At 48.5% G+C, this 26,149-nt stretch overlaps 1 protein-coding gene across 2 annotated transcripts in view; it reads left to right on the forward strand.

Annotated features, from left to right (window-relative positions):
- The window catches only part of ACTR5 (actin related protein 5), a 41,498-nt gene that overhangs the window by 9,583 nt on the left and 5,766 nt on the right, over positions 1–26,149 (forward strand). The window contains exons 6-9 of one of the 2 annotated variants that reach the window (XM_040638303.1): positions 9,495–9,611; positions 10,360–10,499; positions 11,993–12,125; positions 16,598–20,872. In XM_040638303.1, coding sequence (XP_040494237.1) covers positions 9,495–9,611; positions 10,360–10,499; positions 11,993–12,125; positions 16,598–16,855 — 648 coding nt within the window. In that variant the 3' untranslated portion in view covers positions 16,856–20,872. Of the gene's footprint in view, positions 1–9,494; positions 9,612–10,359; positions 10,500–11,992; positions 12,126–16,597; positions 20,873–26,149 lie in introns of those variants that run through there. The other variant, XM_040638304.1, reaches the window with a different exon arrangement.

Here is a 26,149-nt window from a genome sequence, read left to right on the forward strand (position 1 = left end):
TTTTATTTTATTTTATTTTATTTTATTTTATTTTATTTTATTTTATTTTTTTAGAGATTTTATTTATTTGTCAGAGAGAGTGAGTGCGTGTGCGCACGCACAAGCACGAGCAGGGGCAGCGGCAGGCAGAGGGAGAGGCAGGCTCCTTGCCGCGCAATAGCCAGATGCCGGGCTCCATCCCAGGGCCCTGGGACCGTGACCTGAGCCGAAGGCAGACGCTTGACGGACTGAGCCACCCAGGCATCCCTATCTATTGTGTTTTTACTCTCTCTTTCTATGTAGTTTTTTAGTGGTTGCCCTGAGGTTATAGTTGACAGACTTTTTGCAGTGTTTTTAGAATCTGTTTTACTACTTCAAGAGGAATGTGGCAATGTTAGCACCCCAGAGGCTCCTTTCTCCTTCCTCCTTTATGCTGGGTTGTCTTATGTATCACACGTACATGTGTTGGAAACCCGGTGGACATTGTGATGGTTTTTTACTTTGAATTGTCAACCATATTTTAGAGAACTCAGGAGGAGGTTAGTCCATCACGTTGAACGAGGTTTTCATCTTTTCTTTTGCTCTTCCTTCATTCCTGACGTTCCACGTTTCCTTCTGCTATCACGTCCGTCTGGCGAAGTTTACATAGCAATTCTTTGAGAACAGATCTGTGGGCATCACGTCCAGGTGGTACAGCTGCATTTGGTCTGCTGGGTGGAGTTAGAGATTGGGTGGATCGTGCTTTCTCCATCTTACCTGGATCTGGAACCCTGGTAGTGACTTTTTAATGTCTGTGCTGATAGTGTTTCCATTTTCTAACTTCCAAAATTATTTCCCCAAAGAACTGCAGAAATGGCGGTGCCCTGATTATTACGAAAACAACGTCCACAAGATGCAGCTCCCGTTTTCCAGCAAGCTCCTCGGCAGCACTCTGAGCTCGGAGGAGAAGCAGGAAAGGCGGCAGCAGCAGCTGCGGCGCCTGCAGGAGCTCAACGCCCGCCGGCGGGAGGAGAAGCTGCAGCTGGACCAGGAGCGGCTGGACAGACTGCTGTACGTGCAGGTATGTGCACATCCCGGTGGGGGCTCCAGCCTTTGCACAAGGCAGTCCCAGAAAGGCTTCTTCCTACATCTTCTTCCTCGGCCCGGAAGTGCAGTGACCGTCTGAGTCCCCCTTGGGGTCCAGAAGGAGCCGGGGGTGCTCAGGGTGGGGCTCCTCAGCACAGAGGACCCGTACCGTGTACAGAGCAGCAGGTGTCTCTGAGAGAGCTGTGGACTTTGGCTTCTCGGACTTACTTTGGCCTATCATCTGCTTTGTTTTATAACTTTTTAATTGAAGTGTAGCACACGTGCTACAAAGTGCACAGATCTCAAGTGTGTAACTCGATGGATTTTCATAACGTGAAACACCCCACGTGTCTGCCATCCAGAGCACTCCCAGCTCCCAGAAACCTCCTGCATATCCCCTGTTAGCCAGCAACCTTCCCACGTCTCCCCACTCAAAAGGTAACGACGTTTCTGACACCTGTCACCATAGATTAGTTTTGCCTACTCAGGTGGTGCTGGGACTGTGATACGATGCAGCCTAGAGACAGCCGGGGAGGAGGGCGGCGTGTGAACCGCGGGTGGGAGGTGAGATTTTGTGGAGGGGCAGGCTAGGGGAGTGCTGGGAGCCCCCTCCTGCTGTCGTTTTTCCGTGTGGCTTCCAAGCTACTTCTCTTTCCTTCCTGTTTATGTCTGTGCTGTCATCTTCGAAGATGACTTGCGACTACTCGGGTTTCAGGAACTTCTAGAGGATGGCCAGATGGATCAGTTTCACAAAGCTCTGGTGGAGCTGAACATGGACTCCCCGGAAGAGCTGCAGTCCTACATCCAGAAGCTCAGCTCGGCCGTGGAGCAGGCGAAGCAGAAAATCCTCCAAGCAGAAGTCACCCTCGAGGTGGACGTGGTGGACAGCAAGCCAGAGGTGCCAAGGGCCTTGGGAGCGGGGTCCCGCAGGGTCCTTCAGCCTGAGGGTGGGCGGGGTGTCTGGAGAAGGCTGACATCAAAGAGACGTGACCACAGTTGGGAAAGCAGCATGGTGAGTGCCGTCCACGGGGACAGGCGCGGGGCAGAGATGGCCCTGACTTTGTGCTGACCCAAGGGCTTTGACCTGTAGACCTCTGGCCCCCCTGGGAGGGGGAACTGTGTGTAGAGTAGAAAGAGCATTCACAGACCAGCCGTGTGGTGCCCTCTTAAATCCAGACATTCTCCTTCGATGGTTATTTGCAGTCACGTGCTCCCTTCTACTCTTTTCTGATATTTTCTTAAATAAATTGTGCTTGTTGTTTCACTTACTTCCTTTCCATCTTGATGTTCCCTAAGGACAGGCATCATGCTTCATAACAGTTGATGGATTTTTTACAGTAGCTAGTAGACATGCTTAATAAAATAGCCATGTGTTGATTTAAGATCAGCCTTTTATCACTAGAAGTAACTCTTTGAATAAGCTCTTTGGTGTTCTCTGCCCTGTTACTAAGTGGTGATGTGGTGTAAAGGCAGGTGGCAGGGCTGAGTTAGGGCCCTAGGTGGCACACACCCTCACACTGGGCGCTGCACGCCCGTACTCATGAGTTGGCTCGCTGGCTTTAGAAAGGAAGAAAGAGTTAATAATATGGCATTGTTCCTGAATCTGTCCGCTCTGGAGTTCTAAGACGAAGGACTTGTTCCTTGCCTTGTGACCCTTCTAGGCCAGGATTAACCAGTCTAGCTTGGTGGCTTTTTGTTTTTCAATCAACTTTCTGTAAATTCTAAAACATGTACTTTTAGAAAAACAGTCCCATGGGAAAATCCAGTTTGGTGCCGGGCACGGTGCGGCTGCTTGCCACTGACTACAGATGTGTCTTTGGCTCGGCAGAAGCCTGCTCTTGCTCCGGCTCTCCGCTGGAGGCTCCCTCACACGCCTGCTGTGCTCAGCCCCATCTCCAGCTCTCCCACAGCTGGGACTCCCTGCGGCCAGCCACCGGCCAGGGCATGCGTCAGACAGACCCCCAGTCAGGCTTCCTGGACATGGCTTCCGGGATGGCTGAGGTGGGGGCGAGGGGCCGTGACTGCTGTCTTACTCTGGTGTGGCATCCCAGGTCAGCCTCGCAGAGCCGGTGTGCCTGTCCTCGCTCGCCTCCCCCAGTTTCCCAGTTGTGCTTCGGATCTCAGCTGGATACTGGGATCCAGACCCGTGTTGCCTTTGTTATTTATTCACCCGTGTTCAGTTTTCATCGTGCTTAATGCGCCAGTAGGACATCAGCATCTTTATACCAGAGATGTGCCGCTAAGCCACGGGCAGGCGGGCAGGCGAGGGATTTCAGATTTAAAAAGAAAAGCCCAAACGACTGTAAAATGTGATTCCTGAGCAACTGAGGAGCTAGTTTTTCCTTCTCTTTGTTCGTTTTTCTGCATGTGTTACAGGCTGTGATTCAGCCATGCTTTCATACATTTAGCAGGTACTTATTAAGTCCCTACTCGTTCTATGCCCTGCGGATACGTATTCAAATCTTTCTGGGCTGGGGGAGGTTTTGAAATGTTGGGCTTCCAGTAGTTTCTCTGTGTACACTGAATTTGATGAGTTGGTCTGTCCCCAAGATGTTGAGGGTCAGTCAGTATTTATTGAGGGTGATTGTTAGTCATTAGGGTCAGTTATGGTAACTTTCGTGGGATAAATGTGACCCCAGCAGTGGCCGGCTAGTTCTACCTGTCAAACGGTATATATAGTGTTTTCTAACAATGTAATTCATTTAGCGTGGAGGGGATGGGTTTATGTGGATCAAAGTTCACATTGAAATGCCATCCAGGCAGTAAGGGCTAAATTGGATTAATCCAGCAAAATTTTAAACTCACAGTGTTTTCTAAAAATCCATTTTTTTCCCAATAGACCAGGCCATCCTGGCCCTTGCTATTCTGCAGGTACTGTGACGAGGATGTTGTAAAGGAGTAGGCTTTGTCAGCACTCTAAGAAGTAGTTAGACTAGAGGATGTTGGCCTTCCGTCACTGTAAGCACAGCAGTGGTTGGTGGGGGGAGCAGTTTTAGAGCACCGTCGCTTGTTGGAGAACACAGTGAGGTTGACGTAGAAAGTTCTCTTGCCTGATTAGCCAAGATCAGAGCTGGCCTCCACCTGTTCTTTTTTTTTATTTGTTTATTTGAGAGAGAGAGAACAAGCAAGGGAGTGGCAGAGGCAGAAGCAGGAGAAGCAGACTCCCCACGGAGCAGGGAGCCCAGTGTGGGGCTCGATCCCAGGACCCCAGGACCATGACCTGAGTTGAAGGCAGACGCTTCACTGACTGAGCCAGCCAGGCGCCCCTGGCCTCTGCTTGTTCTTACGCCGCTCAATCAGTATCGTTCCAGGGAACCGTGCTGCATCTTCTCGGATGTGCTTCGGCAAGCTGTCATTCCGTTCAGTTCCAACAGGATGCCTGTTTGTGTTCCTGAGTGCCACACAGTGCACGTGCGGACTCTGGCGAACCGTAGAGAGAGAGAAGCCAGCCGTGGTCGAGGAGTCTGTTCTCTGTGGGATCTCTGTAGCCCGTTGTCTGCTTTGAAATTAGTAGCTTTGTTTCTCTGTGAATCATACGAATTAGGATAAGTAAAATATCTTTTTATTATTTTTAGTGAAGCTTAGACATCATCTTCACAGTGGCATGCTTCTGAATACAGCTCGGTGGAGGTGGATGCTGACGTTTCTGCTATAGCTGAGGAAGCCTTTTGAAACTCGAACATTTTACAGTCCTCCGGTCCAGGGAAATTGAAGGGTATATCCCAGGGCTCACCACTCAGCGGTAGGCATGGTACGCTGGGGACTCGCGATGCAGATTAAGGCACATTTCGTGCACTCCTTGGTGCCTAAAAAAATAAGGCTATCGAATCACACTTAGCTGACTGTAATGAAGCTTACCTGGGGTGATGGTCGATGTGTGTGGGAACTGAGATGAAGCTTTGAGAAAGGATTAGAATATGTGAGCCGGGCCCTGGAAGATGGTATGATTTCAGTAGGTAGCAAGTGAGGAGGGAAGGACGTTATGGATTGAGAGGTTTGGTGCAAAGTAGCACGCGTGCAGGGAGCCCGGCAGGTCGGGTGTGCAGTGTGGGAGATGGAGCAGGGGGTGGGAGGCAGGGGGCCAGCCTACAGAGGGCTTTGTCAGGCAGCCTGGGTGTTACCCTTCAGAGACAACCTTCAGAGGATGTCCAGCAAGGAAGTAATCCAAGGAGACCTGATGTTAGGAAAAGAACTGGTGGCGGTTAGGATGAGGGGTTTAGGGAGAGGTGAGGCTGGGGGTGGGAAGGCAGAGTATAAATGTGTCGCTGCAATCCAGCAGAGAGCTGACGGAGGGGGTGGGAGAGTAGCTATGGGGATGGGGGTGGAGGAGACACTTCAGAGGTAGCGTCCAAGGATTTGGGTGCCACTTAGGGGCAGTGGTGACAGGAGTGGTGGTGGCTGTTAATAGAATGTGGGACATGTGCCAGACCCTGTGCTGAGCACATCTGCAAGTGTCATCCTGATGAATTTTCACAATTCTCTAAGTACTGTTGTATTTCCATGGGACAGATAAGGAAGCTGTGACTTCGGGGAGTGAAGGAACTTGCCCGAGGCTGCGTGCGCAGCTAGGGGTAGCGCAGCTGAGGTTCAGACCCAAGTGACCCGATCGCGGATGCACGGTGGTCCCACTGAGGCTCCACAGAGGCGCTCCTGAAAGGCCGTGTCTGGAGGTAGTGCCTTTGGTTTGAGCCCCTTATCTTCAAAGTCTCTGTGGGACTTCAGGTGGGATTTGCCAAGACCCAGCCATGGAAAGAGCTAGAATCGCATGGGGAGTGAGAAGAATGCCTGGGGAAGGCCGCTGCTTAGGGGTCTAGGGGCCGAGGAAAAGCCAGGGGAAGAGCCGAGAAAGAGCAGAGATGAGAGGGCAGCAGGGTCAATGGGAGTGTTGTAAGAGCAGGGGTGGTGGGCTCAGCCTCGGATGGGCGATGGCATGGGAGCATGGAAGGATGGGAGGTTAGGTGGAGAGGGGGATGCGGGAGAAATAGAGGGACCTGAGATGAGCTGCTGAGAACCGCCAGTGGTGACTAGGAGGCGGGCAGAGGAGAAGTGCTGGGAGGGGTTGCAGACACCTGCTCTGGGGAATGCACAGGGGAGCTGAAGAGGACCGCAGGCCCACCAGCAGCAGCTGGGGCTTTCTCCACTCTTGCCCACAAGAAGCGTATTTCACTTACCTGTTGCCATGTAGAAAAGCACTGTAGACTTAGTGGCATAAAACAATGATCATTGTGTTGTGCTCATGAATTTGACGGGTCAGGAATTCAGACAGAGCGTAGCAGGGATCTCTGCTCTGTGATGCCTGGGGCCTTAGCTGGGGAGACTTGGACATCTGGAAACTGGGAGCCCTGGAGGGTTTTTCAGTTTGCTGACATCTGAGCTGGGATGACTCGAAGGCCATGCTTAGCGAGATGGTGGACCTGAGCACCCACACGTGGCCTGTCCATGTGCAATTGGCTTCCAGGAGGGAGCTCTGCAAGGGAGAGTAGCCAGACAGCCGATGTTTCAAGAGGTCAAGGTAAAGGGAGCTGTGTGGCCTTGTATGATGTCACATTGGAAGTCACATGACAGCGCTTACACCATACTCTATTGGTTGGAGACTCACAGGTCCCTGCTAAGATTCAAGGGGAGGAAATAAACCCCACCTCTTTATGGGGGAGTGTCAAAGTCCCCTTGAGGAAGAGCATGTTGGATGAAAGATATCATTGTGACTGTTTTTGAAAAATACAGTCTACCCCAGAACAGAAGTGGAAAGAGCATTGGGCGGGACCCTTTAGGATCTGAGAGTGGCTGGTGGAGCAGCAGAGCAGGTAGAGGAGGGGTGCAGGGTGGCAGCTGTGATTGGGCTGCAGGGTGGGTAGAGGAGGGTCATCACTGGGAGGTCAGAGAGGTCAGGAGAGTGGATGAGCGAGTTGGAGGTGTGGGGAGTAGAGCAGAAGGTGGGAAAGAACTCCGTGGAGTCCAAGGCTTGCCTTTACTCGTTATTATTTGGGGGAAGGACCCACAAGTTTCGTCTGTAGTTATTTTAAATACACAGGTGACATTGTGTGCCTCCGGCCTGGTATTGTAACAATTATCTAAGGGGCCAAAATGAGTGCCTAGGTAGAGGAAGGAAGAAGTGTTCAGTTCTCACCCCATCGCTGCCCTAGGGGTGCATCCTGCTTACAGAGGAGGAAGTGGGCTCAGACTGTGCCATTGGGACCTTAAAGACATCTTGGTTGCCTTTCAGAGCTGGACTGATGTGACCCTAAAGCCTCGCCTCTTTCTGTAACACTGCACTGCTCCTGGTTGCTTGTCGTCCTGGGCGACGCCACCAAATGAGAGAATTTGCACGATCTGTTTCTGATCCTCTGTTGGGACCCCTGAGTTTAGTGCCAAGCCAGAACAGGCACGGGCACTCCCGGGGTTGGGGCTTCTTTCTGGGAGATGAGAATCTTTCTGATGGGAGACCGCAGACCTCCAGGGAAGCATTCCTTCCCACACGCTCTGTGGCCCCTGTTGGGGCCCCTGCTGTCATTTTGCTCAGCTGGCCTTGCTGCCGCTTATAAATCTTTTGTGTCTTCTTGTTCACCGTGACCTCAGGGAGCTCTTTTCCGCGTTTGCAGAGCCCGTTGTCTTGCTGCACTCAGACTCACGACGTGTAAGAATTTCAGCTCAAGGCAGCGCAAAGACTTTGGAGCTAAGCCATCTGTCTTGGGCCAAGTTTCCACCACTTACTAGTGTGACGTGATCTTGGGCAAGTCTTGATCCCCTGTTGAGCCCGTTTCCTCCCCCATGAAGTGCAGTAGTCATCCCTGCAGGGAGGACTGTGAAGTCGCGGGTTGCGGGCTCCTGAGTCAGAGTCAGTGTTCACATGGCTCTCGCCTCCTTCCCTGAGAGCAAGCTCCTAGGGTTCCTGCCTCCCAGCCCACCCTCTTTCCTCCTTGAATTACCTATTGACAAATCAGTCCCTCTCTTCGTGTTCTGTAGTCTCAGATGAAGGAATGTTCCCCGTCCTTTCCAGGGTTTACTCTCTCCTTAAATATGATAGAATCCTCCAGACTGAACAGAATTTAGGATACACTGGCCCCCATTCTATAAGCCCTATATGCCTGTGACTGTTCTGGTGTGTGTGCCGGAGGAGTGTTGGAGGGCACTGCCTCGTTTAGGGGTGCGTTTGAGGGGTGCCTGGGTGGCTCAGTCGGTTGAGCATCCAGCTCTTGATTTTGGCTCAGGTCATGATCTCAGGGTCCTGAGATTGAGCCCCACATCAGGCTTCACACTGAGCATGGAGCTTACTTGGGATTCTTTCTCTCTCCCTCTCCCTCTGCCCCTTCCCACTCATGTGCAGTCTCTCTCTCTCTCTCTCTCTAAAAATAAAAATAAAAAAGACTTTAAAAAAGAAAGAGGAAGTTTGAATGCTAATTTACATTGGCAATACATGTGCCTATGTTCTAGAGATTGTATTTAAGTGTGCTGAGTTATGTTGGTGATTTATATACGTCACAGACTCCAAGGGTAAGGCCAGGCTCCGAGGGCACGTACCGCACGGAGGGCCCTCGCCACGGGCGTGCCAGGTGGTAGTAGAGTCAGCTGTGTGCTCCCCAGACACCTTCTCATAAGACAGTCCTTTCTACGACAGCTGTCATTGTTGGAGTGTTCTTGCATAGAATTTCTTCCTGTAACTTCTCCCCCTTGCGTCCAGAAGGTGAAACTCGTCTACCTTTCACATGGCGGAATGACAGATGGCTATAGATATCACCTAGAACCACACCACCCCCTGCCCAAATTCTTTTGTCGAGGTCAAAATTACAATATACCCTAAGCCCTCTACTGGGAGTGGTGCCAGCCTGTGTAGGTTCCACCCAGGTCCGCTGTGGCTGAAGAGGAAAGCCCGTTCTGCGGGGCACCACAGTCCCGAAGCTCTCTGCCGCCTCAGGAGCTCTTAGTCACGTCTCCAGCCCAGGGGATCGGCCGATAAGGGACTGCTTATTAAAGCCCATTAGTGTTGGCACTTGAATTTATTAATCGTTAAAGAGATTTATTTAATTTTGCTGGTGTCTGGGCCACTCTGTAGGATATCAACTCTTACTCTCTCTCCCCCAGAGTTGTTCGTGTGGTTGTGTGCCTGACGCAGGCAGCATGTGCGCGCCTCNCCCCCCCCCCCCCCGAGCTGGCCCCGCCAGAGGGCTTCAGAGAGAAGGTGGGAGTTGTTGAGGTTTGTGTGAGGTAGGGGACAGGAGCAAAGCCTGTGCCTTTTTCGGCTTTTAATCCTTGTGTTCACGTGTCATCTTCTTTATTCTTCCTCTTCCTCCTCCTCTTCTTCTTCAATAGTTTAGAAAATTTGTCATAGTTTTTATAAAACTTCTAGGACATTGAGCAAAACACCAATTCTTGTTCGTGACCGTGAACTGATAGAGTGAAGAAGGCCTCCTGAAGTTACAGGTGCTGTTTTGGTCTGTTTCTTCTGTTCTTAGACCCCGGACCTGGAGCAGCTAGAGCCTTCTCTGGAAGATGTGGAAAGCATCAATGATTTTGAGCCCTTGTTTTCAGAGGAAACCCCTGAAGTGGAGAAGCCAGTCACCACTGTCCAGGTCGGGCCCCTGTGTTCCTGCACCATGCTTCTGCTTTGAAACCACTGACATAAATGACCGGTCTGGTCTAGGCTGCTTCTTGAGGAATATTTTTGCAAAAAAAAAAAAAAATCTCCAGTTTTATTTTCCAGAAAGGTGGGGGACTGAGGTACTAATACTAAAACATCTGAAGTCAGGGCTTTTCCTACTGATTGATTGGGGTTCCAGCGCTAAGATTGTGAACCTGTGGGAAACAGTCTGCCTTGGTAGAAATATTTAGGCAAGTAAGTGAGGACTTTAGACCTGAAGCCTGGCTTTAGCGGTTTCATTTAAATTTAAGCCAGTGTAATTGTGCTTAATCCTCATTTGGGCCTACGTTTCTGTCATGGCGAATGGCAACCAGACAGACTGACCCGAGTCTGAGGCCTTGGGAGAGTGCTTTCCCGGCAGCGCAGGGACCGGGCTCCTGAGCAGGGTGCTGGCGGGAGGCTTGGTCTGGCAGGTCCTTTTCTGCGGCTGCTCTTCACGAGCTCTCTTTCCCTGCAACGTGGGGACCATGTCAAGATGCAAAGTTGAAGGTATTTGTAATACGCAGGTGGGAGAAAGGCAGAGAATGGAATTATCCTATCAGGAGAGTTGGGGAGAGGTTATTCTGTCAGGAACGAAGGACAGGCTATGTTGGCATAAGAAATACAGTTTGAGGGAACTGGCAGCTGGAATGTTTGTCACTGTGGCCTAAAAATATCTTCTAAACCTTGGGTTTTTAAAGCCCGTGTTTAACTTGGCAGCCTATCATCAGCTGTTTGTTGGGACAGAAAGAATTCGAGCTCCAGAAATCATCTTCCAGCCGTCCCTCATAGGGGAAGAGCAGGCTGGGATAGCAGAGACCCTTCAGTACATCCTGGACAGGTGAGACTGAACCTTCTTTTCCTTCGATTTTCCAGAACCATTTCCTCAGATTCTGCACTGAATAGTAGATGAGACGGTCGGGCATTTGAAAATCTGCCTCACGCCCTCCTTTTCATTGACTTGCTGTGCTCCGATGGTATTCCTTATCTCTCCCCAGCCCCGGCCCATCATGGGAGCTCTATAATTCTTTTCTAAAAATGTAAATGCTCAGTTGACTTGAGGAGCTTTAAGAAATTCTTTGACGTTTAAGCAGCACCACACTATGTGCGCATTGGCTTTCATATAAAACTTGACATTATTGAAGGCTAGTGATTTTTAAGTACCCTAAAAATGTGCAGAGCTTATAAACGTGTTTTTTTTTTTTTCTGGCAGACATTTTATTTAAGAGTTTGCACTTCCATAAAATGTTCCTCCCCCATCCCATTCATACAGGCATTTACCTGCAGTGTGAGTTTTCATAATTCAAGCTGGACAAGCAGAGAGCACGATTTGTAGTTCCCCGGCTGCTGTGGGTTGAAACAGGATGAAAACTGGCCCCTAGCAAGGAAGAAAAGCTATTGCGGCCACGGTGTTTGAGTGGCTTGAGCTTTGTCTTAGCAGCAAAGTGCTCAAACATGTATAAGCTAAAGCTGTTATTTAAAAAAAAAGAAAGAAAGAAAGAAAGAAAGGAAGGAAGGAAAAAAAAGCATGGAAGTGGAAAGGTGGGCCAGCAAAAGGGAGGCAGGACTTTTTGGGGTGATAGAAATGTTCTGTTTCTTGATTGTGGTGATGGTTACTGGGGTGTATACATTTGTCAGACTTCATCAAAATGTTTGGAAATCAGGGGCGCCTGGGTGGCGCAGTCGTTAAGCGTCTGCCTTCGGCTCAGGGCGTGATCCCAGCGTTCTGGGATCGAGCCCCACATCAGGCTCCTCTGCTAGGAGCCTGCTTCTTCCTCTCCCACTCTCCCTTCTTGTGTTCCCTTTCTCGCTGCCTGTTTCTGTCAAATAAATAAATAAATAAATAAATAAATAAAATCTTAAAAACAAACAAACAAAAAAAAATGTTTGGAAATCAGTCCTTCATAAAGTCAATTTAAAAAAAAATGTGTTAAAAGACAAAAAACTTCTAATCCTACTAAGGAAATGAATCCTGTAAAGTCATAAGTGAAAAAATGGAAGGTGGTTTTTGTTTTTTTTTAGATTTATTTATTTTTTTTAGAGGGTGGGGAGAGGCAGAGGGAGGAGTTGAGAGAATCTCAAGCAGGCTCCATGCCCAGCATGGAGCCCAATGTGGGTCTAGGTCTCACAACCCTGAGATCATGACCTGCATTGGAATCAAGAATCGGACGCTTAATGGACTGAGCCACGCAGGTGCCCCTGGAAGTTCTTTTTAAAAACACTCTTTGGGGAGATGTTTTCTGTTTTGTGCCAAGACCTTACGTTTCTACATCGGCATTCTCCTCTGATCCTACGTTGGTAGGTCTGTACCAGAAAGAATCGTCTCTCTCCTAGGTACTCAAAGGACGTTCAGGACGTGCTGGTTCAGAACGTTTTCCTCACCGGTGGAAACATGATGTACCCTGGAATGAAAGGTAGAATTGAGAAGGAGCTATTGGAGATGAGGCCCTTCCAGTCTGCTTTTAAGGTACTGCTTGTAACATAACCAGCTGTTGTGTAAAGAGCATTAGGTATTCATTTTCTGATCACAAAAGTCATAAATACGGTGTAGAGGAGGGCAGTTATGTTCTAGTTCCATCATCCAGAAATATCCACTGTTAACATTGTTGGGGCTTTTCTTCTGGTCTTTGATATGTGTTGAATTTTTGAAGCAGAATGGGAATCACGTTATTTATTTCTCTGGTTTTTTTTTTTTTAACTGAGAAAAAAACACAAATTTAATAAAATTCAGGGACTGCAAGGAGTACACACTGAGAGTAGTCATTCTCTTCACCTGGCCCTCATTCTACAGGCAAAGCTTCTCTTGACAGAGTCTCTGAACATGAGAGTAACCTGCCTTGTAACCTGCATTTCTTAACCTGCCATGAGTGCTTTCCCTTGTCATTATTCTTCCAAAATGCTTTTTTCCCCCTCTGTATGGTGTGGATGCCCCATAGTGTATTTATCGAATCCCTAATCGCTAAGAAACATGGTCTGAGACCCCTTCGAGGACCAGGCACCTTGCAGATGCCGAGACGTCCTAGACACAGCCCCTAGCTGCAAGGAGCTTGCTACCGAGGGATAGCAGCCGATTGAGTAGGCCGTGATAGCCCAGAACGTGCTGGACGTCCAGGCACGGGCACCTGTCCGTCTTGGAATTTAGGAAGGGCTCCATGGAACTGAGTCTTCCTAGGATGAGGAGGTGTGTGCCATCTAGACATGGTGGAGTGGGGTGGGATGGAGGGAGCATTGCAGAGAAGGGTTAGCAGGAGCAAAGGCTCGGGGGCCAGAAGCCTGCTGAGGGAGTGAGCTGCAGTTGAGTGTGGCTGGAGCATAAGGTTGCTAAAGAGGAGTGGAGGGGGGGTGGGTGGAGAGGTCAGCAGGCCCCACACGTCCTGCTGAGAGGCTGACCTTGGTCCCCTGTGCTGCACAATACATTACACATTCACAGTGTGGGCTCTGGGCTCTGGTCCTTACTCCATCAACACCGTTACTGAATTTTGCTAAGCCTTCGTTTTCTCAATGATACAAACGAGTAGTAAGAGCTCCTCTTACTAGGACGTTGTGCTGGTGCAGGTCAAGTGCTCAGCATAGAGCCAGTGCAAAAGGAACACTTAGACATTAGCTGTTGTATGGGGGGGGTCCCTAGGACCACCCCAGGTTCCATGATTTGCTAGGAGGACTCACAGGAATCATATATATATATATACGATATAATCACATATCATACTCACATATAATCATAGTCATGGCTACAATTTGAAAGGAAACAAAGCAAAATCAGTACAGAGAAAAGGTGCATGGGGTGAAGTCCAGGGGAACGCAGGTACAAGCTCCCAGAGTTCTCACACAGTGGAGTCACACAGGACACATTTAATTCTCCCAGTGGTGAGCTGTGACAACACACGTGAAACGTCACCAACCAGGGAAGCTCGCTAGAGACTCAGTGCCCGGAGTTTTTACCGGGGGCTGATCATGTAAGCACCCGCTGCTTGGCACATACCCAGATTCCAGACTCCCAGAAGGAAGCAGGTGTTCGGCATAAACTACATTATTTTTCAAACGTCAGGAGCAGTGAGCTGCTCTTGCCAGTCAGTGGTGGAGGCCCGCCGGAAGTCCAAGTTCGCAGGTGCCAGCCAAGGACAGCCTTGAAGCAGTCAGGCCTGCGGGTGAACTCTTTTCTGCGCAGCTGTTGTTACTCTTAGGCTTCATGGGACCGTGAAGGAGTCTAAGCAGGGAAATCGTTTCATTCAGTTTGAATATTAGGAAGCTATTTTTGACTGTTGTGGAAAATGGGGTATCAGGAGAAATATGGAAGCAGGAGGCCAGTTAGGAGGCAGCTCCCAGGCTTCAGATGGAGTCCTCGTTCTACCAGTTTGCAGTGTCTCCTGTGATCTGACCTTGAATTACTCCAGTATTGCCCCTCATCACTCCCCCTTCCTCCCTCTACTTTGTTCCCCAATATGCTATGTTTTCTCCCCTCAGGACGTTTGCACCTTCTGGTTCCCTTTGCCTGGAATACCCTTCCCAGCTTGATACTCATGTCTCTCATGGCTGGCTTTGATGACATCTGCCAGAAGCCTTCCCTGTCCTTCCCTGTATTCCTTACTGGACCCACCTCCATTAGGGAAGGATGGACTGTCTTGTGAATTGTTATGCCCCTGGTCTTGGCTCAGTGTCACTGGGTAGCTATGCAGGAAATAAGCAATAGGCATTGGGAGAGGACAGGAGGGAGTTCATGCGTCAGAGATGAAGGGAGTGAAGTTGTGAGAACTGAGTAACAGGTTGGATTTGGGGAGAGAAGTGTGGGACCCAAAACAATTCCCAAGTCCGAGATGGGGGCAACTGGTGGGACAAATATGACATTCCCTGGACTGGGAAATGGGAGAGGAAGAGCAGGCTTGAGGGTGGAGAATGAGTTCCACTTCTGGGGCGGGTTGAGTTGGGTTTCCAGTGGCATGCCCAGGAAGCGGTGACTCATAGCCAGCTGCTGAGGACTCCGGAGAAAGGCATAACTGTGGGGTTAGTGGGCACTGTTTGGAGGATAGGTGATGTCCATGATTAGGCCTTACATAACATCAGCATTTAAGAGCCTTGGGAGGGTGGGGGTGCCCATGAAGGAGGCTGAGAAAGAAGTGGAAGAGGCAGGAGGAGGGCCAGACGGCAGGGGTGGGGGTGACGGTACAGAAGGAGAGCGCGGGTGCGCACTGGCGGGCTTGACTTGTGATGACATAACTAACACGTCGTATTATTGGATGTTTAAGATCTATTTCTTGATCATCGCAAAAGCCGTTCCCGTGAATTACTTTGTGAACACTAGCTGTAGGAATGCTGCCAGATCACTCTTCCCAGCGGTCTTTTCGCTGGTTCAGCCTCGTGTGGCACAGCCCCAGCTTCCGTCCCTTCCACCTTTGCTGCTCCTTTTGAGCTGCGGAGGTGATAAGTGCGTGTCAGGCTGGAATTAACCCCTCTTACTCAGCATTTAGGTTATGTATTCAGCGGCTCAAACGTGAACCATTGGAGACCCTGAGATGTGTACTTGTACATATTTTAAGTTTCTGTTGGTTTCTTATTTAAACAAAACATTTTAATATTATAGTTGTGTTCTGAAAGTGAAATGAAGAATAAACTCAATACAAGCTCAAAAAAACCCCAGCAAAACATTTAAAAACATTACTAAAATCTCAGACAATTTAAACAAGCCAAAATGAGGCTAGAAAAAAGCCAAAACACTTGTGGTTCAGCCACTGTGAGTTATATATAAGTATATACTTTTGGTTCATTTTCTTGTCTTGTATTTGATTTTAACTAAAAAAGAAAGAAAGAAAGATTGTCGATGACTTGTTTTGTGACCTGTTTTTTTTTTTCTTCTTAATTTAAAGTTTTTCCAATTGCTGTTTTTCTGTGCCAGCAGGTACATTGCAGGGCATCTTTTGTATGGCGGTTCAGTGGTCCATTGTTGTAGTCCATGTGTCAGTGGTAATAATGCTAGCTACCGCTTATCGAATACTGAGTCTGTGCCAGGAGTATCCCACTGCCTTGCACTCGTTCTCTCTGGCTCCAGCCAGAGCTTAAGGGCTCTTGTTATCCTAATTGATTGACAGTCCCTTCCACAAGCCCCTCCCACGTCAGCCCCGTCAGTCAGTGTCCTGACTTTCGTGCGTCTCTGCTTCATCCTCCTCCATCTGTGCATGCTGATTCCACTTTATGTTGCCTGCTTGTTACTTCAGAAAGTTCTGAAACCACCACTCCAACCTGGCGCTCCTGTGGTTGGGGGAGGTAGGTAGGACGGAGGTGGGAATGCAGGTGGCGACTCCGGGAAACAGGAAGCCTGGTTTGAGCTACAGAGGGTGTTCCCCGCTCTGGTCAGGTCAGCTGAGTCGAGGGGCTCCCCTGGGGCTGCTGACCACGGCCTTGCTCCGATAATAAGCGATGGAAACTGCACGGGCAGCGTCCTGGACAACACCCCACGCCCTCCTCTCTGCTCTCTGCTCCTGGGGCTCATTGGTCACCATGGCCAGAACCACCTCATATTAGCCCCTGCTCCTGTCTGCTCAGAGTGGGCATCAGGGCGGGAAGGCCTTTCCTCCAGGTGGAGTGCCCACTCCACTTCTTCTCTCCGTCTGGCAGCTTGTGGCCGACAGCGTTGGAACAGGAGGGGGGCAGCTGGGCTCTCTTTGCCCCATAGTGGCAGGTCTGGTGTTCGTGAAATAGCTGGCAGCCGTCGATTCAGTGAGGTCGCGTCTGATGCGCTCTGCATTCTTGTGTGCCCTCTCGGGGAGTCTGCGGCAGCTCAGCTCCACTGTGCTTGAAGGGTGCAGACAGTTATGCGCTGGGGCCCTCCCACGTGTGCATTTCTGGGGTTACCACGTAGGGGGCTGCGGTTGGGCCAGCTGAGCACTCACTCCTTGATCCCCAGGTGGGGAGACAGCCCTCTGCTGAGTGCTCTTTGTGTTGCAGGTTCAGCTGGCTTCCAACCCCGTGCTGGACGCCTGGTATGGCGCTCGGGACTGGGCCTTGGACCACCTGGACGACGATGAAGTCTGGATCACCAGGAAAGAGTATGAAGAGAAGGGAGGAGAGTACCTCAAGGAGCACTGTGCATCCAACATCTACGTCCCCATCCGCCTGCCCAAGCAGGCCTCACGCTTCTCGGACACACAGGCCTCTGGCAAAGGCTCGGGGGCCAGTGGAGGCAGTGCTGGCGAACAGGCGTAGTGCGTGCTGTCTGAGGCCTGGGGCCGTGGTGGCCAGTGTGATGGACGATGGCCGTGCTAGCTGGGTCCATCCTGAGCCTGCTGGCAGCACTGGGCTGCGAGGTGGATTTCTCCTGGGGAGAACAGTTAAGGGACACTGGAAATTGCCTTTTTGAACTGCATTCACTTGGGGGCTCATGCAGGGAAGAGACTTTAAGTGACTTTCTCGTGTCCGTTGAACCGAGGATGAGCGGTGGTGTCAGCTTCCCGCAGCGGTAAATGAAGACGGAATGGAGGACAGGGATGTACACAATGTAAAAAGTTTATTTCTTCATTTAAAAAATTATTTTAAAAAATCCTGCAAAATTTATATTGTCAGTGTAGATATTTTTCTGACTTTGTTCAGAAATTGTGTGAATGCCCAGCAGGTGGAGGCCTTTCACATGTGTATATAAAAAAGATAATGTTGGTATAACAAGCAGTCACCCACGAGATCTCAGGAGCTGGAAATGTTGTCCTCCTATTATTTCCTCTTAAAATAAGTAAAAAGGGCCCAAAGAGGGTAACCAAACGGCACAAAGTTTCTCCATCAGGGACCTGCTTCGTACCCACTTTCTGAATGGGCAGATACGAGGACTTAGTCTAATTTTTGTCCATATTTTCTATGCTGGAAACTTTTGCACCATCTGAGGCCTTCCTGCGGATTTTTCTTTCTATGCCCGCGAGTTTGTTGACTGTTCAACTTCCCTCAGGCCTTTCAGAAGAAACGGAGTCTGGAAAAGGTGAATCCTGTAGCTGCCTCAGTCCCGTACCCTCGCGGCTTCGTCTGAAATGGACACACGACCCCTCTCTTTTATGGAGATTGCTCGGTGTGAACTGTAACTCTGAAACATCTCTGGTAGTTGAGCCCAGAGGCCCCTGAGACGCCAGTGTCCTGTCACAGAATCTGTCCACTTAAATCCCGTGGAGCCTCTAGCCCATCCCTCTGCTGAGGCCTCCTTAGAACCTGTTGGCTCATGCAGTTTACCAGGGGCGGTGGCCTGGGTCTGCAGCCCCCGGGTTAGGAACTAAAGACCCGGAGCAGGCAGCGGTGGTGGTGGAGACGGTAGAAGACTCGGGCCAACCCAGGGGCTCCCAGTGCCCGAGGACTGAGGAGACGGTGATAAGCATGAGCTGTGAAGAAAGGATAGTTGCCAAGAAGGCGGCAGGACCAACCTCCACGTGAGGGAGGTGTTCATACCCTGTTCCCGGCAAGAGGCAGCACGCTACCTGCTAGTAGGTCTGGGGGTCTCTCTCCCATAGTCAGCAGTTTCAACAGCCTGATGGACAGTGGTGAGGTCAGCACGGCCACGGAGGCCGAGCCCTGCTGGGGAGGCCCCGGGCTGGGCCGGTAAGCCCAGACATAGTCACGTAGCTGGGGCTACTCAGGGTTCCTGGAGACCGGAGCTGAGGAGCTGTGGGGCTGCGGTGAAAGGCAGGCCCGGGGGCTGAGCCTCGGGCTCTCCGGTTTTGTCTCTCACCGCTCACATTAAGCATGCCTGACCTTCCGCAGCCGCCTTAGGGCTTATGGTGGCTCCCCTCAGGGAGGCTGCTCCTCCCTCCCCAGCACGCTGGGCAGGCATGGGCTACGGTGCGTCCCCTCAGCCTGGCACAGACCGCCCGCAGAGCACTCGCTGTGTGCCTTGGGCTTTGTCTCTCCCCCAGGACGGTCTCCTCTAAAGAAAAACGTTTCCAAGAGCAGGAAGGGTTCCATTCAGTGTGCAGTATGCACAGCTGAGTGCTGGACCTGGAGGGTGCTGAGGGGCTCACCGGATTTTTAATGGATGACTGAATCTGTGACCAGAGAGCATTTGAGAATAGTCTGATTGTTCTGTTGAGAGGAACAGATCAAGAGCCCACACTGAGGACTTCCTCTCAGCCATACTGAGGCATCTGATGTTCCCCTCCGACCCCATGGGGGTTGTTCCTGGAGAGGTGGGCATGACTGCAGCTGAATGTTCTAGGGACAACTGTGAAGAAACAGACTCCTGTAGCCCAGCTTAGGGCTCTTGTGCTCTTGTGGCAGGAGAGAGCCTGGAGAAGGGACTGTCCTGGCTCTCTAGGACCACCCAGCTCTGGATTTGAGTTAGGGCAGCTCTCAAGGTTGGGTGGCCACAGAGTGATTGGGCCCCCCCTCCCCCCGATGGTAGGGGCACCCTAACTGCTGCCTGCTTGTGCTGCCTATGCCTGCTGGTGGCATCTCTGGAAATAAGCAGTTTTGCCAAAGGAACCAACAAAAGAAGGTAAAAAGAAAGTGAAACAAGAGTGTAGTAAGTGTTCAAAGATGTGCAGACGAGGCTAAACCAAGAATCAGAGAAACCAGATTCATACAAATATAATACGCAAAGATCATTTTATGTCTACCTAAGGGACTAAGTGAATAAAGTGACATCTGTCATTGTAGAACTTTGGCATTAAATTGTTAGAAGAAAATTAGAAAATGATAGGATGCCAGAGGATTCAAAGGCGTAGGCAGAGATCCTGGTTGTGCACAAAGTACATTCTCCTCTCCTCCTGGGCCCACGGCTGCACTGCATTTCCGAGCCTCCCTTGCAGTGGTTCTCGTGGCCATTTGCGTTCTGGCTGGAGGAATATGGGCACAAGGACACCCATCATTTCCAGGGCTGGCTTCTATAAGCCTCTCTTTCCTCCTTCCCTGACCACCTGCTGAATGGGGAGCCATCTTAGGCTTATGAGGAGTGCAGAGCCACGAAGTGGAAGGAACTGGGTCCCTAAATGACTGCCTGGAGCAGAGGCCCTGTAAATTCTTCCCTCTGTGAGGAAGTAAACTCTCACTGCGTTAAGCTGCAGAGCTCTGAGACGTTATCTGTCTCAGATAAGGCAACTAACAGCTAGCATTTTTCCAACGAAGGTTTTAGGTAACAAATAAAAATGTCATTAACTTTGTATTAAACAGGGATTTGTTAGGAAAAATAAAAAAATAGTATGAAATAAGGAGAATAGCATGACATAGTTATTCCTTCATTTAGGAAATGGGAATGATCATTTCTTTTATCCTGTGGAGGATTAAATGAGATAGTGAATGAAATCACCTAAAGATTTCTGCCAACGTGGCAGACTTCTGATTTAGAAGAGCCCCTGCCCCCAGCCTGCTACGAAGTTAGGCAAAAAATTGAGTATAACTAAACAAAAAGTTGTAATGCTGAACCTGAAAGAGAAAATCATAGCTATCATAAAAAATCATAGAAATCGGAAGTGAATACAAAAAATCAAGGCCAGTGGTAACCACGAGTAGGCACTGAGGCAAACCGGAGCTTTCAGACTGAGATGAGCCCTAGGGGTGGACAGGGACTGCTGAGCCTTGGGAAATCCCACAGGTAGACTGATCTACTCCCTGCTTTCCCTTTCTGTTCCCTTCCCTCCATGATGTCCTCTCCTTTATTCTCCCACTTCCGCTTGGTCTGTGAGCATCCACTAAGACCCAAGCACTCTTCCCTCTGCCCCTCGCCCATCAGGGCTCCTCTTCCTTTCCTAGGCCCAGGGAGCCCTGTGGAATCCAATTATCCCAGGGGCTCAGGAGGCATTTCCCATAGCACACATTTTCACTGATCAAAGTCACCATGAGGTCAAGATGAGTCTTGCTATAGGAAAATTCAAGGTGATGCAGTGGGTTGAATTGTGTCCCCCCCAAAACGACATGTCCACGTCATAACCCAGTATCTGCGAATGTGACCTTATTTGGAAATAGTCTGTTTGCAGATAGAATTAAGGATCTGGACATGAGATCAGCCTGGATTTAGGGTGGGCCCTCAATCCAATGACTGGTGTCCTTATTAAAGAAATGACACAGGGAAGAAGGCCATGTGAAGACACAGGCAGAGACTGGAGTCAGGCAGCCACAAGCCAGGGAACACCAGGAGCTACCAGAAGCTGGAAGAGGCCAGGGACGATTCTCCCCTAGAGCCGTCATAGGGAGTATGGCCCGATGACACCTTGATTTGGTATCCAGAACTGTGAGAGAATAAATTTCCGTTACATTAGGTATCATGTTTGTGGTCATTTATTACAGACACCGATATCCAGGTTAAATCTGGGAAGGAATCTGGGTATGGGTGGGAAGTTTCTTAGCTATAAAGAAGCAGATCACTTGGCCACAAGACAAAGGAATCCTAGCCCTAGCAGGACCTAGAGGACAACAAAGGCCTATCCCCTTATAAGCTGTCACCAGCGGTGAAAGAGGAGGGAGGAGGGGTTTGGAAAGTGCTCAGGACCAGAGCTCACAGCCCTGGAGAGGCGCCCCTTCTGGGGATGAGGGAAGCCCTCAGGCCATCCGAGGTGGTGTAGGGGGGAGCGTGGAAGGGGTTGGCGCCTGGAGACTTAGACAGCAACAGAGGACCAGAGGAAGCTCCACCCCACAGAGGTGTGGAATACAGGAGACTCGGCCTGGCAGAGGCACCAGGAGGGGGAGCCCCTGAGAGGCTTGGAGACCCACGGAAACCCTCTCTCCAGCCCTGCTCCTCACCCATATCCCCCTGCTACTAGTTGTTCAGGTACATCTAACATGCCCAAAATGAGCATTAATAAAACCAGCGTCCTAATGGGGATACTGCAAGAAAAGACCAAACCCAGAAAATTCAAAGTCAAACTTGTGAGCAGAAAACATGGGGAAAAAAGCCAGAAGAAAACTGTAATGCAGCATTCCAACAGGAATTAAAATGATTAGGCAATGCCGTTGTGAGGATACCACAAAATAAATGAAAATCTTTGAGTAGAAAGGACCAAGTGGATGTGAAATGGGAACTGACAGGACCCAGGAAAAAAACAATATAAAAGAAAAATGGTCTCAGAAACTTAAGTCCAAGATGCACAAAGGGGAGAGAGACTCAACTGGAAAGAAAAGGAAAAACCAAATAAAATAAGAGAAGGTTACAGATAAGGAAAAGAGTCAAAGGAAATCTATTCAAGTTGAACGTAGCTGAAGAAAATTCAACATACTGAATTTTGTATTGTAAAGAAGAAAAACGGTGGAACAAAAATTGATATTTAAAATGGTAATTTGGTAATACTTTCCCCCTAAGGAGAAAGTGCTAGAATACGAGAGCTGTAAAGACACAGCTGTGCATGCTTGGGAAGAAGGACTCAGAAGAGTCAACTCTAAGAAAATCCTAGGCAAATATATCCCCTGGGCCTCTGGGCAAAAAGATACGATGGCTTGCACTATCAAGAAAGATTAGATGTCATCAGACTTTCTAAGAGCACTCTGTGTAATTTAATACTAGAAAATTGACCAAAGAAATTGAATAATAAAAAAACGAAAAATGGTAAAATAAGCTTGTTTGGAAAAAAAAACCAACAAAATTTAAGAAAGAAATACTAGAAAACCTGCTAAAAAAAGACCAACAACAGTTTAAAACTACTAGAAACTAGAATAGGGAAAGAATACACGAAATAATAAGGAAATAATTATTAAAACAAGAAAAATCATAACTACTTTGTACAACTCTTTGCAAATACATTTGGAAATACAGATAAAAATCGTCATTTTTTTTAGAAAAATGGAATTTACCAGAACTTTATGAAGTCTGAACGGACCCATTTCCATACAGAAACTAAAGACCATTGTCACAGAGCTGCCCCCTCAAAAAAGTTCCAGGTCCAGTTAAGTTCACAGAATTCTATCAGCCTTTAAAGACTGGATACTTCCAATGTCCCTTAAACTTTTTCAGAGCACAGAAAACAAAAGAAATCCTTTAAATTATTTTTACGCATAAATGCTATCAAAATCTGATCGGTTGCACACAGACACACAGAACTATAGATAGCCCAATCTTAAAAGTTATCATTGAAATACAAGTCAATTATTTACAAACAGAAGCCACTAGGGGCGCCTGGATGGCTCAGTCTGTTGGGCGGCTGCTTTCAGCTCAAGCCATGATCTAAGGGTCCTGGGATGGAGCCCCACTTTGGGTTCCCTGCTTGGCAGGGAGTCTGCTTCTCCCTCTGCCCCCCACACCTGACTCATGCTCTCTCTTTCTCAAATAAATAAATCTTAAAGGAAAAAAAAAAAAAAAAAACAACCACCAGCACATGAAAAGATAATACATGGTGACCAAATGGATTTTATTCCAGGAATGCAAGTGTAGCCACAAATACCAAAATCTCAGAGCCTCAACACACAGTTTATTTCTTATGCTGTGTGTCCAGTGATTGTCAGCATGTGTGTGTAGCTTGGGAGGGGATGCACTTTTCCACGTAATCACCGCACACCATCTTAGGATTCTGCCATCTCAGTGAAGGGAAGGATCAGGAACATCAAGAGTCAAGTCCTAGCTCTGGAATGCTCCCACCCAGAAGTGACACATAGCACATGTGCTCAGATTTCATTGGCCAAAGCAAATAATTTAGCCCTGTGTGATCTCTTAGCATCCCATTTTACCACCTCTGACTTTTTTGTGTGTGTGTGATTGCTCTAGAAATTGCAATATGCATCCTTCATTATTATAGTCTGCCATGGGTTAATTCTATAATACTTCATGACCAATGTAAGAATGTTGCCACTTATTTTTTTTTAAAGATTTTATTTTATTCATTTGACAGAGAGAGAGACAGCCAGTGAGAGAGGGAACACAAGCAGGGGGAGTGGGAGAGGAAGAAGCAGGCTCCCAGTGGAGCAGAGACCCCGATGCGGGGCTCGATCCCAGGACCCTGGGATCATGACCTGAGCCGAAGGCAGATGCTTAACAGCTGAGCCACCCAGGCGCCCCAGAATGTTGCCACTTAGAACTCCATTTTTCACTTTGGGGATTTGCTGTTGGCATCATGAGCTTTACTATTACTTTTAAACCCCATAATGCATTTTTAATTTTTTAAATTTGGCCAGTAGTCTTTTGGAGAAATCTAAAAAGATCGTCTTCTACCTGCACGTTGACTCTTTCCGGTCAAGAAAATGGGAAGACATTTTCTTGGCCTTAGGGCTTGCACATTCTTCTCAGGAATGCTAACAGGATGGGGGAGGGGCTTCCCTCTGGCCAGTGCCTAGCTAAACAGCATTTTGGAAACCTTCCAGAGGAAATGCAGTGGGATTCTCCCTGCAGCCATTCTTCAACCTGGACAACAAGAATTGTCTGGAAGACGAATTCACCTGCTTGGCTCTTTCCAGACTGTGTCACATTTTGATGACCACCTGGCTGGGAGTGGACTGTATTGGATCCTGCCTGCCCTTTCCCAGCCTGGGCAACCATCTGGGGATTGCCTGGGAGTCAAGTTGATGGGCATTTCTCAGTCTAGACAGACTTCTGGAAACCCTCTAACTTTAGTTGTGGGAGGAGGAGTTGACCTGCTAATCATTCCCCAGCTTGGGACACCAGCAATATTTTGGACTGTGATTCATATAAGTATTGTTAAATCTAGAAGGCTTTATAATTGGGCCCCCAATATCATGCCCTGGTCACTATTCACAGTATAGCACATTCTGACAGTATGAATTAAGGAAGTCCTTTTGTTGATAGTGATTCTGTCGGCCTTTGTCATAGGCATGCCTTCAGCCACTGTGAGGAGATACACCTGATGGCTAAAATACACAAATAAGAATCTGAATAAAACGGACCAGATATTTACAAAGGCCCCCCCAAGGAGGAGGAAGATCTGTCCTCTTCTCCTTGACAGCTTTTCCCGCATTCCGGGTCTGACAATAGGGAAGCTCTTACAAGATTATTGAGGTACATGGGGAAATTTGGGGACACCCGGTGAATCCTGGCATTCCCTGTGTGTGTGCTGAGCCATGGGTTCTGGAAACAGGACAAGCAGACAGACCCTTTGGTGCCTTGAAGTCGTGCCCCCACTTTGGGGGTGCACCAGAGAAGACATGAATGCAAAACATCCCACAGTTTCTTTTCTGAATTCGGGGTCAGTTTTGGAGAAGGGCACAAATCAAAAGAGCTTCCAGAGGAGCCTGCTTGGGGGAAGAAGATAAGAGCAGGGCTGGTGGCTGGGGAAGGTGACGTGCCTCGGCCTCGGCCCCTTGTGAGCTCTGGGAGCAGAATCAGAAAAGTTCTAAATACTCTTTTCAAATCCACATTCTGAGTTGGCATTCCCAGGCCTGCTCTGTTCATTCGCTGCTGTCTAATGGGATTCCTTGAGCACGGAGAGCCTCTTATTGACAATTTCTGGTGAAGACAATCTCAGAAAGAAAAAGAGGTGTTCCCTCTTCCCCTGAAAGTTTGGAAAAGCAGACAGTCTCCCAAGAACAGCGGAAAGCCGTTTCCAAGAGCCTGTTCGGAGAAAATGTGGGACTCTTCCCCTGCTCTGATTTTGGCTGCAGATGCTATTTGTAACAAAGGACTCTTTAAAGTCATCTGGGTTTCAGAGAAATGTAATCATACGCTGTGAAAAAAAAATATCTTTAAAAAAGGTGACATCTTTAAAATTAAAAAAAAATTAATCAGTAGCTTTGCTTAATTATGTATCGCCCAAGTAATAACATTTCATTTGACATTTCTGTTTTAAAAATGAAGGTACAACTCTTTGTCCGTTGTCTGTCTTGGCCAGAGGAGCTTTGTAATTTCCCTCTTATTCTTTCTTCTATGACTATGACTTTAAATGAACGATACACAGTACAATGTACAAATATTGTAATTTGGCTTTGGAATCGTATATATGGTATATGCAGTCATAAAATTAAATTTTATTCAAAATAAGAGCACAGTCCTTAAAAATCAAAAGCAAAGTGAAACAAGTGAACCTAATTATCAGGTTGGTAGCTTACTGACGCAGACAGGTCTTATTTTATAAGTCTTGAATGAGGTGACTTTAATTAGGTGATTTTATTTTAAGTGACTTTTTTCACAACACCAGTGGTTGAATGTACATCTTTAGGGGGATATAGTCTAAGAACAAAAAAGGACCGTAAAGAAATCTTGCTGTTTTCAGCAATTGCGTTGTTAGTAATGGCATTGGTATGGCTATTCTGAAGGTATAAGCATATATGTATATGTGCAAAGAATTATATAAATGTTGTTAGAAACCAGGATTTCTGGCATAAGAGACTAGATATAAAAAACATAAAATCAGGGGCACCTGGGTGGCTCAGTCAGTACATGTGCAACTCTTGATTTTGGCTCAGGTCATGATCTCAGGGTCGTGAGATCGAGCCCTGCATCAGGCTCTGTGCTGGGCGTAGATCCTGGTTAGGATTCTGTTTCTTCCTCTCCCTCCGCCCCTCACCCACGGTGTGCATGCTGTCTCTCTCTCTAAATCAAGAAGAAAAAAAAAAAAAAAAAAATATATATATATAAAATAAAAAATTAAAAGTCCTGTA

This window comes from Ursus maritimus, unplaced genomic scaffold (assembly GCF_017311325.1).
Source record: "Ursus maritimus isolate PB19 unplaced genomic scaffold, ASM1731132v1 scaffold_22, whole genome shotgun sequence".
Taxonomy (NCBI): Eukaryota; Metazoa; Chordata; class Mammalia; order Carnivora; family Ursidae; genus Ursus; species Ursus maritimus.